The sequence below is a fragment of the Manis javanica genome, chromosome 15 (genome assembly GCF_040802235.1).
Source record: "Manis javanica isolate MJ-LG chromosome 15, MJ_LKY, whole genome shotgun sequence".
Classification (NCBI taxonomy): domain Eukaryota; kingdom Metazoa; phylum Chordata; class Mammalia; order Pholidota; family Manidae; genus Manis; species Manis javanica.
This window is the reverse complement of record NC_133170.1, coordinates 50827710-50844993: the sequence shown is the minus strand read 5'-3', so window position 1 is coordinate 50844993 and position 17284 is coordinate 50827710. Positions and strand designations below refer to the sequence as shown.

The following is a 17284-nucleotide window of genomic DNA, read 5'->3' as shown; positions in this document are numbered from 1 at the left end:
CTGGATTCAAATTCGCCGACTACGGTTTCCAGCAGTGTGCCTTTGGACCACGGCCTCCGCCTCTCCAAGCGTCACTGTTCTCTTCTCTAAAATGGGATGTTAATAACATTTAAGGTGCTGCTTATTTAAAAAAATCCTACAGATACAGCAGAGAGGGTGGCCTATGGTCAGCGGCAGTTTCTTTGATCCTTTCCTTCCTTTGGCTGTGGATTCGAAGATAAACTCTATTGGTGAAAAAGTCAGCCCCAAAGGATGGAGGAATGGGCCCGACTGCCCTTTGCTTCCCCTGAAAACTCCTTTCCTGGGGACCCCCATCACCTGTGGGAGGAGGGATTCAGTAGCCCAGGCACACCTGGCCTCGGGACCTCCCCCAGACTTCCCTCGACAGCAGCCCGCCGGGCTGGTCTTGCTCAGCCTCTGTCCTCGCAACTGCAGGTGGCGCCGCTGGGCCGCGAGGCACCTAACGGTGGATCCGGATGGCGCCCTTTTCGGGGACCCCCGGTTTGGGGTGCCTTGTCCTGGAGAGCGCGCCCAGCGGGAGGCTTCCGATTATTCACTGAACTCTGTCGTGCTCGGGCGTTTAACCAAGTAGGCGGAGAACAAAACCTGAGCTAAATACCTTATTTTCTTTCTTTGACAAGTAATAGGCCGGAACGGCAAAATCCCGGCGGGGGACAGGAGGGCGGGGAAGCCTGGGAAAAACAGAATGCTAATGTGGGCCTGGAGGGGGCGGAAGGCGCACCGGGCCGGGAGCCCGCGCGCCTGCCTTTGAAGTGCGCCTCTCCAGCGGCGCTCGCGGGGAGGCCGTAGATGTCCCCCGGTTCTAGGGAAATAGAGGCTGATACACCAACTGGGGACACTCCTCTCAGGTTTTGACGGACTCATTCCGGCTTCCTACCTCTTGTTCACAGGGCCTTTGGCCTGTTTGCTCCTGGCCTCCCTCCCCCCATCAGACTGGGAATCTCTGGAGGAGAAAGTCTGAGGTTGATGCATCCTCATTTACCCCCAATAGTGAGAAAGGCTAAAAAGTGAGCTGGTTGTTAAGTGTGAAGGGGAGTAATAGGAAAGCTTTAGACCTGCCTCTGGGCCAGGTGCTGTTCGAACTGCTTTACATTCTGTAGGCTATTATTAAAACTGGGAATTGGGGACAGCGATTAAGGACCTTGCCCAGACTCACAAAGTTAGGGAAAGGTAGAGCCACAGATACACAGAATTCTGCATCCAATCTTCCGCTTCTGTCACAGGTGTCTGAGAAGAGAGAAGTTTAAGGAATGATCTCTGGTTGCTCTATCCTGTAGTCCTTCCTTCTTCCTCCTTCCCTCCGACTCTTTCTCCCCTGGTTATGTTAGAGGCTTAATACTTTTTGCTGAGTAACTCCCCAAGCCAGACTTCCCCTCTCCCCACTTGTCACACAGGGCTTGGATGCAGAGTCCAGCTGCTGCTGTCATATTGAAGCCTTGGTCAACAGGAATGGATTCTGCCCACCTGTTGTGTAGACATACTGCTGCACCTGGATCATACAGATGCCTACTGTTGAATGATTAATTTCCATAGGTGCTGCCAATTCTGTTAGTGATGTGCAAGAGATTATGTTCAGGATAATATTCCTCCTTGGCTAGGAGGCAGTGGCTCTCATTAACAGCTGTACAGCAATTCCACCAGGAACTTTTCTATTTTCCTGTGGAAGAATGTCAGCATTGAAATACACAAGAAAAGCTATGCAGTAAAGTAAGAACTTTGGGTTAGAAAAGGTCTAGCAAAAAGACTTTTTAAATCCTAAAAGTCTAAATTGCCAGGTCCATTAATTTAGGAAGAACTGTGTTTTCTTTTCCTGTTAGGAGAAAAAAGCATTTTCACTTTAGTTTTCATGGTTACACAGCCTGAGACCTGACACTGTCCCTGAGCTATTTTAACTGTTCTGGGTTTACACATTTAGTAACCTTTTTCTTTCAATTAACAAGTGAGACCTACTAAGTGCCAGGCCTTTCAAAATGTAAAAGTAAGCAAGACAGGTGGAGCCCTGTATAACTCTTTCTTATTTTAACGTAACAATAATTAGCCGAACATTCCCATAATTTACTTTTGAGAGCCTTTTACTTTACTTACTTTGCCTCATGTGGCTTTTCTTGTTATTTATGTGAATCTGTATACTTCTATAAATATGATAAAATAGCAGTTAAATCCAGGAATTCATTTGCAATTGAAAAAAATACTTTAGAAAAAATATTCTTGATTCACTATTTAAGAAAGGATCATTTATTTTTTGTGACAAGCAACTTTTGGTGTTTTGATTTACTTTCATTCCAGGATTACCCTGACCTGCTCACATTTTAACAGTGAACTACAATTGCACTTAGCAATCTAAATATACAAAGATTGATAGCTAACATTTTAAACTGGTCATTTTTGTTTGAAAAAAAATACAGTGGGTTTAATATAACGCTTTGCCCCACACATCTGTGGACCTGGTGATTGTTTTTCAAACAAGTGATCAGCTTATTTCATCATCATGAGGAAACATAAATTCCTATAAAAGTGAAACTGCGTTGGTGGTAGTATCTTGCTACTGTCAGCAGAATCAACACTACTTTTCCTTGCTAAAATGTTTTATCTTTTGGGACATTTTCTTTAAAAAAAAAAAAAGTGAAGCATGAACAACCTTACGTGCTCAAAGCTCCCTCCCCCTTCAGAAAGCACAGCTAGGAGGTGGTAGATCTGGCCCTTGGAGAACAAAGGGCCAAAGAGTGAACCTGAGATGGTAAAATAAAATGTAACATCAACAAAGAAAAGGCCATAGATAAATAGTAAAAGAACCAACTCACCACAAAAAACCCATTGACGTTTTCCCAGAGTCCAGGCGGAGCGCTGGTGACCGGTTAATGTTGGAATGTTTTCGTAGGGTTAAAAGGAGAACCGGCAGTAAGTCTGCTCAGAATTTACAAAGTGTTTGAATAACACGGACAGTGTTTTGATAACACATTTTTAGTGGGGGGTGAAAATAATAGAATTTATTGGGACATTTATATGGGCCCCCTTGGTTGTGTGTGGAGGGCGACGGGGAGGGAGGGGGAGTAAGCCATATATCATCTCATTCATCTGTACTCTGCCCTGTAACTTATAATACCTGTGTATATGTATTTCATCTGTAATAGTGCTATTACAGTCAAATGCTTCTCAGTGTTGCTTTTATATGAGTGCGCTGATAGTGGTTACCTTTAAGGGGGAGAAAGGGATTGAGGTCACCTGGCCAGGTTGGCAATAACTTTGTGTGATCAGGACGAGAGGGTGGCATGAAGTTGCTATTAGTGCTTAAGACAATAGAGCATAACACCTTTAATGAGTTCACACACAGGCTCGGCCTTGACTTCCCTGCAGCCTTCAAAAGGTCCTGCTTGCTCCATCTCAGGCTGCAAGGCGCAAGATTTGAGTTAATCCAGCAGGCATTTTGGTCTGGGGCTCCACAAGGACTCCACGTTTCCCCCCCAGTGTTGATGTTTTTGTTCAAGGTAGTCCAATCCACTGTCAGTTGAGCCATATAAAACCAGGCACCTTTCAATAAATGTCTCATTTGGATTTCATGAAGCTTGGGGTGTAATTGAAATCAAACAGCAAACAGCCTGGAAGGCTGTTATTTGCCCACCCAATCTAAGGAGGGTGCTGCCTGACATGTTCACTGCAGCCACTGCCGTAGCTTTCTTTTCTGCTCCTACTTGTGGAAAAGAGTGCTTGGATTTTAAAGAGCGGCTGGGACACGTGAAAATAACGTTGATGTCTCTTTCCCTGGTTATAAGTACATGTGAGCCAGCAAAAGTTAAATCCATTCCAAGTAGGACACCACAGATTTGCTTTTCTAAAACTCCAGGCACTTAAACCACTATATTCCATATGTGATGATAGTAATAATGTAATTGGTTAATTAATACAGAAGAACGATTACATGAGATTTCTTCATGCAGTCAGAAAAAAAATATCATCTTTTATTGAACACTACTTTTCATTAGATTCTAAAAAGGAATTTGTAATATATATGTATATATATTTATAAATGTAATACAAGTTATCTAGTGTTTTCCATGTCCCAAAATGTCTAGGTCCCAGAACAGTTTTGTGGAGCCTGAATTTGGATTCTCTTGGAATCTCTCTTTGTTTCTCTGTCTTTAAAATGTGTTGAAGTTTGGGTAGAATAATAGATATATTGGGTTGGTGGGGAGATGTTAACTCCAATTCCCTGCCCCAAGAATCAACACTAATCCTGATTACACATACCACGCATATATTTAATAATTAGTTGCTCTCAGAATGAAACCACGCGTTTTCAAGAGCTTGCTCTGGGGCTGGCATAAAATCAGCCCTCTCTGATGTGGAGCGGGGGACAGCTGGCCCTCGTTATTTGCGCCAGAGTGGGTCGGAACGATGCCTGTTGCCTGCGATGGCACTTTGCCAGGCAAAGCGCTTCCCTGGCCGCCCCGAAAGCTTTATGAAGGGACACCCAGACCCGCGTTCTTGCTATGAAAACCCGCAAATTTGCCATCTACCCCAGCCACCCTATCCCCAAATAATGTGAGATTGGGTCTCATCCCTACTTTGTCCTCAAATATCCTGCAATCAGGTCAAGGCTAATCTGGAGGACCCCACTAGTCGTAACCAGGATCCCTTAGCTCGGGAATGAGTCTCCAAGCTGTCCAAGAAGCGCCGTCCCTTACTTTCCTTGCTCTCGCCTCCCCCTCACGGGATCTCCACTTTGCAAATCACGAAGTCATCAAAAAGCACAAAGTACTTGAAAAATTGAATTCTGCAAGACTTCCCTGGGTCAAAATAAAACACAAGCCGGGAGGTGGGAGTGGACGCTGCGGTGACTAGAACAGAGAGCCGTGCCATCCCTGAACCAAACTAGTGGAGTTAAATGCCAGGGGCCCTGGGCTGAGCGCGCTCTGAGACGGCTTTGCAGAGGTCTGCTCCGCCCGGGACCTCAGCGGCCCCCGGCAGGCCCTCTGGCTTAATTAGCTGCCTGCCCTCCGGCTGAGCCTTGACCCTGAAGACCTCCACGCGCTCCCGGTTTCCACCACCGCGAAAAACTGGCAACGCCCTGTAGCTTCTGAGGGCATTAAGGACCGCCTCGCTCTCTAAGCCAGATGCGCGGGTGTGCGTGCTGCTGTGTTTTGAACCTAGGTTGGAAAGCTTCGAGCCGGCTGTGCATCGGCGTGTGCGCCACAAATCCCGCGGCCGCCTCATCTGCTGGGGGCGAAGAGTTTCCCGTGTGATCGCGTTCGGTTGGGGAAGCAGAGTCCCAACATCTCAGCCGGAAAATGCGCTCCCGGAGAGATTACAAGCTTCGTCTGTAATTGCTTATTAACAGCGAATATTCAGGCTTCTCCTTATCCGCAACGAAACGTGCCCCCTTTTCTGTAATAACAAACAATAAAATATGACGGCAGCACTCTTGACTACTGTCTGCGGAAACGCAGGGAAGAAATAGGCAGCTGGGGCCAAAGGGCTTAATGCAATATCAAACTGATTATTTCACTAATTATTCTACCTTCTGTGTTGCGCCGCAGAGGAGAGGCCCAGGGAAATCTTAACCGCCAGCGGCTGGGGGACCTTTGTTTCCCGGTGTCAGGACCCACTGAAGATGTGAGAGACTGTGGGGACCGGGACTCAGGGAAGCCGAGGGGAGAGGTTTTTTAATTGTGGGGAGTACAAGTGGTTGCCTCCTAAAAGCAGGCTTGTTGGAGGGTTGGCCCTGTATTCCACCCCGTAGGGGCTTCTGATTCATACACTGAGGGCTTCGGTCCTCAAGAAGGGCAATGTGCTCGTGCGGTCCTCGGATCCTAAAAGCCTAGCGCAAGATTCCTCTCCACAGACCCTTTTCAGGGGGTAAAAGCGTGGGACCGAAAGCGCAGGACCGAGAAAAGTGGTTCCTGTGTGCTGAAGGCCAGGGAGTCCTCCCCCTTCGGGAGGAACGTGTGCCTGAAGTTACAGTCCCTGATGAGGAAAGAGACTTCGCCTGAGCCTCTCTCCACCTCGCTCAGGATCCCCACCTTCAGGGACCGTGCCTTGCAGAGCCTTTCTCCCCTCCCCGCCTCCAAAAACTGCTCCTACCCCGGGGTCCCATGCTCAGAGCGCTGACGCGTCTTCTGTGACCAAGGTGGACTCCGCTATGGAGACCCCAAATACTGTCTCCCAAACTCTAGGGAAATACAGACCCAGGAGTGATTCTCACAGCAGGAAGGAATAAAAAAAAAAATCAGACTAAAGGAAAAGAAAGTCGCAGGCGACTTGATCCAATTAGTAAATGCCTAATTGAATTAGTGTCACCTCCATCAGCCAATAGGAAGGTCCAGGACCTGCAGGGCCGCGAAGCCCCTCCCTGGCCGCACATATATAAAGCTGTCAATGACAGCCTGCAAGTTTTCAAGTGGTCAACTTGACCGATAGTTTGGCAGTCGAGGACAGAAAGGCTGGCGCTGGTGGGTGGATTCGGACTGAGATCTAAGTCCTCCTCTTCCTGGGTGTGAGTGTGGAAGGAGGGTGGGGGTCCAGAGACACAAGGACCGGAAAGGACAGGGAGAATTCTTCTTGGTCAGTTTCCACCTCCTGCCTTCAGCTCACAGCGCTCTTCTTGCAGGAAGGACGCTGGGTTCAGGGAGCTTGGGTGCGCACCTTAGCCACCCGCGTGTGGCCAGGTGGGTAGCCCCGGCACGGGAGGAAGGGGAAGTTACCTTCCCCTCGGAAGAGGGCGCTGGCTCCCCCATCCTGCCTTTATAATCAGGCCGCGGGAGGAGAGGAAGCCACCAGCTGCCGTCTGCGCTCTGCAAAGCATGCAGTTAGGCGAGCAGCTCCTGGTGAGCTCAGTGAACCTGCCAGGCGCACACTTCTACCCGCTGGAGAGTGCGCGAGGCGGCGGCGGTGGGAGCGCCGGCCACGTCCCCGGGGCGGCCCCCTCGCCTCAGAGGCTGGACTTAGACAAAGCGCCCAAGAAGTTCTCAGGCAGTCTCTCGTGCGAGGCAGGCAGCGGAGAACCCGCGGCCTCCAGCGCGGGGGGCCCCACGGCCATGCTCAGTGACGCCGACGCCGGGGACGCCTTTCCCAGCGCTGCGGCGGTGGCCAAGCAAGGGCCCCCGGACGGCCGCAAGGGCTCCCCCTGCGGGGAGGAGGAGCTGCCCTCCGCCGCTGCTGCGGCAGCGGCCGCCGCCGCCGCCGCCGCCGCCGCCACGGCGCGCTACTCCATGGACAGCCTGAGCTCGGAGCGCTACTATCTCCAGTCCCCGGGGCCTCAGGGCTCCGAGCTGGCCGCACCGTGCTCGCTCTTCCCGTACCAGTCGGCGGCCGCGGCGCCCCACGGATCTGTGTACCCGGCTCCCAATGGAGCACGCTACCCCTACGGCTCCATGCTGCCCCCCGGCGGCTTCCCCGCGGCTGTGTGCCCACCCGGGAGGGCGCAGTTCGGCCCGGGAGCTGGGGCGAGCAGTGGTGCAGGCGGCAGCGGCGGTGGGGGAGGCGGCCCAGGCGCCTATCAGTACAGCCAGGGGGCTCCGCTCTATGGGCCGTACCCTGGGGCAGCAGCCGCGGGCTCTTGCGGAGGACTGGGGGGCTTGGGGGTTCCTGGTTCCGGCTTCCGTGCCCACGTCTACTTGTGCAACCGTCCTCTGTGGCTCAAATTCCACCGCCACCAAACCGAGATGATCATTACGAAACAGGGCAGGTGAGCGCAGCGCGGGGCGGGGGTGTCACGGGGCGCGGGGTGAAAAGTGCATGTGTGGTCCTGGGGAAGACTGGGTGAACAAGCTGTTTGCCCCCTGTTTCCGCGCTTTGCATGGAGAGTGTTTTTCCGCGCGCAGCCAAGTGTAGACCCGTATCTCTGAGCTGGAGTCCCTCCCAGTCCGCGCACGGACGGTTTGGGCAAAGTGCTAATGCTAGGCGGCTTCCCACGTCCCCTCCCTTCACCCTCACCTGGACAGACCTGGAGGAGACGAAAAGGGAGATTGGGGTTTGTCCGCAAAGACGTATTTACTAGATCCGCCCGCTTGTCGTACGCTGGTACCTGCTTGCCAGCGAGGAGCCGCGGATGGGGGAAGGCTCAAGGGTTGGCGCCCTGAGGGCAGAGGATGGGCTCCCGCAGTTTTAGGCGCCAGGGGCTCCGTGGGGTGCCTCCGGGTTACAGGTGTGAGGACCCGAACGCCGGCATCGGAGGGTCAGTCCGGGGAGTTGGTTAGGCAGGCCTTGGAGCCAGATCAGGCTGGCGCTGGGGTGCGATGAAGTTCTAATGCACATCCAACTGCCAACAGTGGTTCCTTCGGCGGAAAGCGCAGAGTGGGTGCTAGGAGAGGGGCGCTCAGAGGAGACTTAGGTGCCTTACCAGTAAAATTTAATTTTATTCTTTTGACAAGAACAATTTCATCTTGTGCCCTGTTACTTCTATGTATAAAAAGTAATGATTTTTAAGCATACTGGAAGAAAAAATAATAATGGGCATCGGAAGGGCCGAGTATTTGAGTGGGAGAGGGCCCAGAAACATGTGAGTTTGGGAAATACTGACTCTGGGGCAAATTACTCAGGAAAACAGATGTTCCAAGGATTACCGACTCAAAACATTTTACATCGTACGGGGCACTTTGTTCAACTGTGAACTTCTAAATGTCGTTCTCCAACCCTACGCCCAAGTGTCCGCAAACCTGGCTGACGATGGGCCTGCTTTCAGGCATCCTGCTTGAAATCGCTTATCCTGGTTCTGTTCCCTTGCACAGGCGCATGTTTCCTTTCTTGAGCTTCAACATAAACGGACTCAATCCCACCGCCCACTACAATGTGTTCGTAGAGGTGGTGCTGGCGGACCCCAACCATTGGCGCTTCCAGGGGGGCAAGTGGGTGACCTGCGGCAAAGCCGACAATAACATGCAGGGTGAGGAGAGAGGAGGCCGGGCAGGGAGGAGCGGGCGGGAAGCTTTTCTCAAGACAACTCATATTCAGATCTGGCACTTTTCCCACCCCCCTCTGGGGCCTAGAGGTGTTGGTGGGAGTCTCTTTGTGTTGACTGTTTGAGGCCAAGAATTGCTAAGTCAGATTTCTTAACTACCAATGCAGACAACTTTAACTGAGACCCTACTCCACCCCACCCCCGCCCCCACCAATCTTTATGTTTGAGGACCCACAGGTGGCAAAAGCTCCTTGTTTTCTAAATCTTACTTGAGAAAGCACCCCCCACAAAGGTTGAGTCTGCCTTTCAAAACTCCAGCCACCCTTCAAGCTTCAGAAGGCCCCAAACTGACTTTCAAGAGGCATCTCCTGTTGACTCCATCTTCATATGTTGAAGTAGTATTGAGTTCCTTGTCCAAGGAAGGCTGGACACAGAAGGGCCCTGGGAGGGATGTCAATGGCGTGTGTTTGATCTCCCCTGGTCTTCTTAGGTAGCCAGCCTTTGGGAGATTTGTGCTGTTAAATCTCCTCTTAAATCTTGCCCATAGGTAACAGACATCCTCCTCCACCTCCATTTGTAAGCAGTTCCACATGTTGGGTTTTGTGTTTTGTTTCATTTTCTCTTAGGCAACAAAATGTATGTTCATCCTGAGTCTCCTAATACCGGTTCCCACTGGATGAGACAGGAGATATCCTTTGGGAAATTAAAGCTCACCAATAACAAAGGCGCAAATAACAACAACACCCAGGTAGTGTGGCCGAGGAGGGGGTGTCTTCTGGCTAGAGATCTCCTTTCTGATGAGTTTCCATCCTCTTCACTGTATTCATATTATTTACAGTTGTCACCTGCTTGCTCACCTATTTCTAACTTTTCTTTTGACCTTCCTCATTGTCACTTTCTTACTGGATTTCATTAACAGTGAACTGACTGACTGTTGGGAACCGAAAGACAGATATCTTTTGGGGACTTAGGAAAGCAAAAGGAAAGAGCATTTGTTGTACACGTATACCCAGCTATGTTTTCAGTTTCAAAAATGGAAATGACAAGAGCTTTAAAAATGGCACTAGTAAAAGGTTTTTGTGAGAAGCAAGAAACAGTCCCATCCCAAAATATATAATTTGTTAAAACTGACTTTTGTCTTGCTTCTAAGAGACATTTTAGATTTGGCAACTCTTTTTGTACCATTTCCAGATGATAGTCTTACAGTCTTTACACAAGTACCAACCACGGCTGCACATTGTTGAAGTTACAGAGGATGGTGTGGAGGATTTGAATGAGCCGTCGAAGACTCAGACTTTTACCTTCTCAGAAACTCAGTTCATTGCAGTGACTGCCTACCAAAACACAGATGTGAGTGTCTTAGACATCCCACGAATCTCTAAAGCTATCCTGTGTGATAAAGCACTCAACAACTATTTTTCTCCCCTCTCTAGATAACTCAACTCAAGATTGATCATAACCCCTTTGCAAAAGGCTTCAGGGACAACTATGATTCGTAAGTGCAGGTTTTATTCCTATTTGCATGGTCATCTTCAAACAGGACATACATAATCAGACACTTCCTTGGGAAGACATTTTTGGAAGAGCTTTCAAGTTTGGGATTTTTACCTATTTTTGTTTTTGCATATTTTTTGCCTTGACTAATCTTGCTTTAGAATTTTCACAGAAGGGTTTTGTTAGTTTCTATAGAAATGTTAAGGACTTAAAAATGAGGAGTTTTTTTTAACATTTGAGTGGAGATTTGAAATTTTCATAATCTGCATTTATATACCTTCCTTTTCAATTGATACAACTTTTTTATCCTCTCAGGAGCAGGTAACATTGCTCCCCATCTATATTTGTTTTTACATAAGAAAAACCTGAAACTAAGAGGATGGCATTTTCACAACATCAAACAACAGAACCCTGCAAATGCCTTTTAAATTTGGGATTCTAACACCCCAGCCTGCATTCCTTACATCACAGTCAAGGGAGAGTTGCTCTGAGTTCTTCAAGTTCCAGGATTTGCAAAGGTGGATTTCCTATAGTTAAATGCCTTAGAGGAAACCTTTTGTTTCCTGGTGGGAGATTTTTCCTGATGAGCTGAGAGTCCAGCTGAAATGGGCACATGCATCTCCTACTGCTGTCCCTCCATTCCTACAGGCCAGTGCTCCCAGGACAGAGCCTAGTACGCAAACCCTTTTCATCTCTGGGAGGAGGTTTGTTTGGGGACAACAGTAGGGTTTTTTTTTTAAGTGTTTCTCTTTATATTGTAGCATGTACACCGCTTCAGAAAATGACAGGTTAACTCCATCTCCCACGGATTCTCCTAGATCCCATCAGATTGTCCCTGGAGGTCGGTACGGAGTTCAGTCCTTCTTCCCGGAGCCCTTTGTCAACACTTTACCTCAAGCCCGATATTATAATGGCGAGAGAACCGTGCCACAGACCAACGGCCTCCTTTCACCCCAACAGAGCGAAGAGGTGGCCAATCCTCCCCAGCGGTGGCTTGTCACGCCTGTCCAGCAACCTGGGACCAACAAACTAGACATCGGTTCCTATGAGTCTGAATATACTCCCAGCACCCTGCTCCCATATGGTATTAAATCCTTGCCCCTCCAGACATCCCACGCCCTGGGGTACTATCCTGACCCAACTTTCCCTGCAATGGCAGGGTGGGGCGGTCGAGGTTCTTATCAGAGGAAGATGGCAGCTGGACTCCCATGGACCTCCAGAACAAGCCCCCCTGTGTTCTCTGAAGATCAGCTCTCTAAGGAGAAAGTCAAAGAAGAAATCAGCTCTTCTTGGATAGAAACACCCCCTTCCATCAAGTCTCTCGATTCCAATGATTCGGGGGTATACACCAGTGCTTGTAAGAGAAGGCGGCTCTCTCCTAGCAACTCTAGTAATGAAAATTCTCCTTCCATCAAGTGTGAGGACATTAATGCTGAAGAGTACAGCAAAGACACCTCGAAAGGCATGGGGGGTTATTATGCTTTTTACACAACCCCCTAACGAGTTATTTTAACCTCGTAAAAATGAGCTAACTTTTTGCAGACGGACTTGGTGGTTTTTTGTTGTTGTTGTTGTCTTCTTTGCCTAGGTTGCCAAAAAGATGTTTGCCTTCCACCTTGATGCATCCTGTTTTGTGCAATTCCCTAAAAGAAGGTGCCAAAGCTTTTTGATTGCTGCAGGTAGCTGAAACGAGCCCATCAATTTTTTTTCTTTTTTAAATAAAGTTAATGGAGGACTTGAAAGTGTTTAAAAATGTTAAGGTTATTGAAGGGTCTGGATTTATTTATTGGAGATACAAAACATTCCGAGCATAGGGCTGGGAAGATTGAGTACCCAGGCTCTTATCAAATGAGTTGAAAGCTTTGGTTCTCTTTTCTATTTGTAAATCTGTTAGCAAATAGAAACCCAGAGTGGTAAGGTATTTTGCTCTGGAAGAGAAGGGCTGGGGCTTAAGCTTCAACAGGGAACTATTTGCTGTTACCTTCTCCTAGGGACAAAAGACATTAGGCCTGGGAGGCAAGAGAAACTTGTGTGAAGGTAATGGCTTTACCTGACTTGGATTCCTCCCAGACTTTTGAAACAAGCCATGTTTGCCCCTAGTTCAGGATCACCTCACTTGCTAGGCCTCCGCTGTGTGCTGGGGTGCTCACAGGACTCAGGAGAGGGCGTGGGAGGGAGTCACCAAAAAACAAAACAGAGTTTTCAAGGGTACAGTTGTGTGTGCTTAGATAAACTGTAGAATCATGTGGCATATATTGTACAAATAGTCTGCCTAGGTGTCTGAGAGTATGTAAAATCGGTGCTTTGGCTTTGTAAAGAATTTGCAAATCACCTGACAACAGCTGCAGGAGCTGCGGGATAGTTTCTCCCATCATCCCCAGGATATTTGGGAATATTCTGTTTACTTCTTAGATAGTTCAGAATGTATTCACCTACTCTGTACTAACTTGAAATGTGTTTAAGAAAACTCCTATTTCCCCCTCTTCCTGCCCCACCCCCACTACTCAACTTGGTAATGTGAAGAAACTAACCCTGATGCCACAGCTCCTAGAAGCTTTTTAGAGATACGGATTTTTATGTAGAGTCTTAATCATTTTTAATAAATGTGGTTCATTAAGGGAACAGGCATAGCTCTGTCTTCTGTACTATGGGTTTTAATCTTTGTTTTAAAGATCTTGTTCTTATTCCTCCTCCACCCTTCATCGTGACCACTGCCTCCAATCGCACTCCCGACCCCCTCTTTTAAGGCTCTAGAATTTCTAAGTGGACACTAATCATGAGGGGGTGGGGATGCTTTTGTTTGTCTTCTTTTTACTTGAAGGTGAATGGGGTTAGTTCCTCGTCCCACTGAGAAGTCTGGACAATGGGTATGGGACCTGGGGTGAGGGGCGCTGCAAAGATGTAATGTTGCACACACCAGTTTTAACCAGACCCTGGAAAACCTCCACCCCCTGCGCGTTGTGACCAGTCCCAGCCACCGCCTGGCCCGAGCCCACTTAAGTGCTCCAGGCGCTTTCCTAGGCTTACTTGGGGCCACCCTCCCTGGGCCCTTGTGGGCTCCCCGGGAACCCCCGCGGCGCTTTAAGCGCCCACGAATTCCGGGTCCCCAAGGCGCGGCGGGAAGCGGACCGCCCACAGCTCGGCTTCAGCTCCAACCTGCGGCTTTCTTTGACGCGGAGCTCTCGGGCGCACTCGCCCGCGGCAGGCTGCGCGCCTCGCCAGCTGCTGGGCCGGGCGCTTTGAGGGTAGCCGAACTCCCCCCGGGGAACTCGGGCTGCGGCGCGGGCTGGGGGCGGGCGCGACACTTAAAAATGAGGATTCCGCTCGGTCCTTGCACTGCCACTCCGCAAAGAGGCCAGGGCTCGCCTCGGCGTTAGCGCCGTTTATTTGGCTCTCATTCCCCAGGAGGGCGAAGGCCACCCCGTCCCCTGGCTGAGCCCTGGGCCCGCCGGAGAGTTAAACCTAGGAGTGGGTCGGAGGGCCCTTTGTCCTCCTGCCAGACGTCCCGCCAGGCTTATCAGCAGACAGCTCTGCCCAGCTTGCAAACCTTCCAGCCCCTTCCTGACCCTCCTGGGGTAAAGGTCTGGCCGGGAGGGTCATTCTGCTAACGGCGTGGCACGGAAATGCAGCTGCTAAGAGGATTAGCTGCTGGGAGGCGAGCAATCAGCCGGGACCTCCTCCCCTTCCGCGCGCAATTAAGGCTGCTGGGGGCTCGTACCTCGCCTCTCGCGTTTCCCATTCCCCACAACCCTTCCTGGCCCCGAGTTCCTCCAGCGCCGCCCGTGACCTTGGGTTCGGACTCGAGACGCGGGTCTCCGACGGTGCCTGTGCAAAACGCTTTGCCAAAGCCGCCCCGAATTTTTCCGGAGCTGAAAGCAAAAAGCTTTGAGATTGGGTTTACGTAGTATATTTACTGATGACAGAGTCAGACTCGGGGAGGAGAACCCAAATATCCCCTAGCCTGGTCAGCGCGTCCCCCTCGCATCCCCAAGGAACCGGAGTACACTGGGAGATGCGATGGAATTTGAGAAGGTGCTCTCCTGCCCTCCAGAAAGCCGGAAAATGCTAATCACCGCCGGGATAAAGCCGACTCTGGCCCCAGTCTATTTCGAGCCCTGTATATTTTTGCACCATACAGTAAAAAGAACCTGGTACTTGTGAAAAGTCCCTCACAGTGTTTAATAGAAACGTAAGTGGCTGAGTGGCCCCAATTAACACCTTGTGATAAGGCATTCCTAAGACGGAGTGTCAGACACCAAATTGTGAAGAGATGTATCTAATTAATCCTCCTAGGATGACACCGATAAACAAGCCTCTATTTAAATAAAGATCAAGGGCTGGGCGCCCCGTTTGTTTACTTTCTCCGCCGGGGTCCCGGTGCTCGCGCCCGCGCCGGCCGCCTCCCTGCGCGGGTGGAGACACCGGCTCGGGGTCCGCCGGCCCGCCTACCGCTCGCCCCACCTCCATTCTTGCCCCAAACAAAAATGCACAAGGCAACACATAAAAAACCCTCCACAAAAACCAGAGGAAAAAGAAGTGTAAAAAAAGACCCGATTCTGAGTGGGATATACTGTTGTTTGACGTTTTCCACGCTGTCTTTACATCACCAAGCACTTTTTGGTTGTTAAGGTTTTTAAAAAAAGACAAACGAAAAATAACGGCCCGCCCGTAGCCCCTGCAAATCTTTTCTGCTTTGGGGAAGAACTCGGAGCAGGACCTCCTGCACCCCGACCCCTCCCGGCAAGAGCTCGCTCCCTTGCTCAGTCCCAGTGTCCGCGGGGCTGACCCTGAGAATTGCTGGGGCCGGGGGTAGTCGCCCTCGGGGTGGGGTGGGGAAAGGCAGGAAGAGTTCGAACAGACGCAGGGGAGGAGAAACTGCAGATAAGGCGCGCCAGGCTCTCCGCCTGAACCGGGGCCGGGGTTGGAGCCCACTTGGCGTCTGCCGCAAAGCATCTCCCAGCTCCGCGAAGGAGAGTTTCGAGGCTCCGGTGCAGCTTTGATCCTTGCCTCCTTCCTTTCCAGCCACCTTGGATTAGTTTGAAACCTGGGCGTAAAGGAGAACTTTCCTCTGCAGTCCCTTCTTTTTGAACCAAGAAGGGGGGAGGGGATGATGCAGTTAAAAATAAATAAATCTGGAGGTGTCATGGAAACGCTCTGGAGTAAATGCTCCCGCATGCCTCTTGATTTTAATAGAAATTGAGCCTCCAGGAGGGGGAAAAAACATCACTCGTTTCCCACTCACCTGGACACTGCATCTTTCCACTTTGCCTACCGCGTCGCGATGTCGCAGACCTCGCTGCACGCAGGCGTCCTCGGGAGGCTCTTTTAAAAGGCAATTTGCAAAACACTTGGTGAGCCGGATTGAGTCTCCTTTTGTGAAATCCCCATCCCTCCCTCCCGCATTCCTCCACTTTAAGTTTTCGACGAGGCGAGCACCGCCGGTCCAGCTCGGAAGGACTAGAAGCCCTGGAATCCGTCCACCTGCTCCTGCCTCCGGGGGTCAGGCTCCCACCCTGCGGCTCTCAGAGGCCTGGGCCCAGCACAACACTTGAGGCTCTCGGGGTGCCCGCCCGAACCCGGCATGGGCTGGATTTACTCCCCACCCAGGAGCTGGACCTTTCGCGGGAGCCTGAAGTTATAGAGTTGTGTTTTTTTCCCTTTTCAACGTGATGGGGACTCTGACCTTGGTGGCTACCTAATTTCTCCTTATTACGGAAAAGAAAAGCAAACTTCTGGCTATCCACTCGCTCGCCTCCCACCTTCTCCTTCGGCCAGCGGGATCCTTTCGTGGGACCAGGCGCGCGTCGAGTTCACCCGGGGAAGGATTTCTTAGCGCCAAATACGCCCTAGGCCCTCAGCCGATGGTCCCCAAAGCAACCGGCTTCGGAGGGACCTCGGAACGTCCCCCAGGGCCCGTCACTGATAATTTTAGAGAGCAGGGCAGGCACCCCCACTTTAAGCCCCTGCCCCCCGCGCTATCTCCATAAAAAGCCCTAAACGTCCTCCCACAGGCAAGGGCTCCTACAGTGACTTCTGTAACTTTAGGCTCGACTGAGCTTTCCTCGCACTGTTGGCGGGAGCAAGTCCCCCCGCGCCCTGCCCTTGGCCTTGGGGTCCGGCCACAGTTCCCGGGCGCGGCTGCGGCCCCGTCTCTCCTCTGCGCCGTGAGCAGCCTGCGCCACCTGGTGGCCAGGACGAGTGAGGACCTCCGCGGCCGAACAGGACTCCGTTCCAGCCCGGAAGTCGCTTCTTTCAGGTCCTGAAGCTTTCCGTAAAAAAGTATTTTATCCCATTTCCCACTCTTCCTTTTCAAAGCTTCTCGCTGTGGGAGGAGGAGCCCGGAATTAGGAATTCTAAGACTTTAAGTTCTTAACTAGCTGCAGCTGCGCTTGACTTTTCTGCGTTTCATTGCCTCATCTGTCAAGTTGGGATTCGAACACCTACCTTGCCAAACAGTAGCCAGGAGGAAGCAAGAATTTATAAACCTCTTCGTCAACGGTTGACTAGTTCAAGTGTTAGTAGACATTACTAATTACTAATTTTATAATATGATGAGGAATGCGTAAACGCAGATGCATTGGCAAATGAAATAACTTTCATTAATTCCAAAAAATTAACAAAATCTCAACCCTACATGAAAGAAGAAACAACGGACCCCGTGTACGTCTTCCAGCTACAGCAATCAACTCCTAGCTGCTCTTGTTTCATCCTATAATCCCCATTCTATTTATTCCACCACAAATCCCAGACATCCTGACATCTAATCCCAATTATTTCGATATATAGTCCTAAAAATAATGGATTTTTTGTTATCATTAATCTACAATTACATGAGGAACATTATGTTTACTAGGCTCCCCCCTTCACCAAGTCCCA

The 17284-nt window shown here is 50.3% G+C and overlaps 1 protein-coding gene across 2 annotated transcripts; it reads left to right on the top strand.

Annotated features, from left to right (window-relative positions):
- Positions 1-6428: 6428 nt before the first annotated feature.
- On the top strand, positions 6429-13030 carry EOMES (eomesodermin). Of its 2 annotated transcripts, none has more exons than XM_037008599.2 (6): positions 6429-7702; positions 8745-8899; positions 9541-9662; positions 10106-10264; positions 10348-10409; positions 11227-13030. In XM_037008599.2, the coding sequence occupies exons 1-6, from the start codon at positions 6819-6821 to the stop codon at positions 11906-11908; spliced, it is 2064 nt and encodes a 687-aa protein (XP_036864494.2). In that variant the 5' UTR covers positions 6429-6818; the 3' UTR covers positions 11909-13030. The 2 variants fall into 2 exon arrangements, with proteins under 2 accessions (XP_036864494.2, XP_036864493.2); XM_037008598.2 differs by having other exon boundaries at positions 11170-13030.
- Positions 13031-17284: the final 4254 nt, after the last annotated feature.

Coding starts and splice junctions, on each gene's coding strand:
- EOMES (XM_037008598.2), top strand. CDS start 6,819: ATGCAGTTAGGCGAGCAGCTCCTGGTGAGCTCAGTGAACCTGCCAGGC. Junction 8,900..9,540: donor AGCCGACAATAACATGCAGG/GTGAGGAGAGAG, acceptor ATTTTCTCTTAG/GCAACAAAATGTATGTTCAT. Junction 9,663..10,105: donor CAAATAACAACAACACCCAG/GTAGTGTGGCCG, acceptor TACCATTTCCAG/ATGATAGTCTTACAGTCTTT.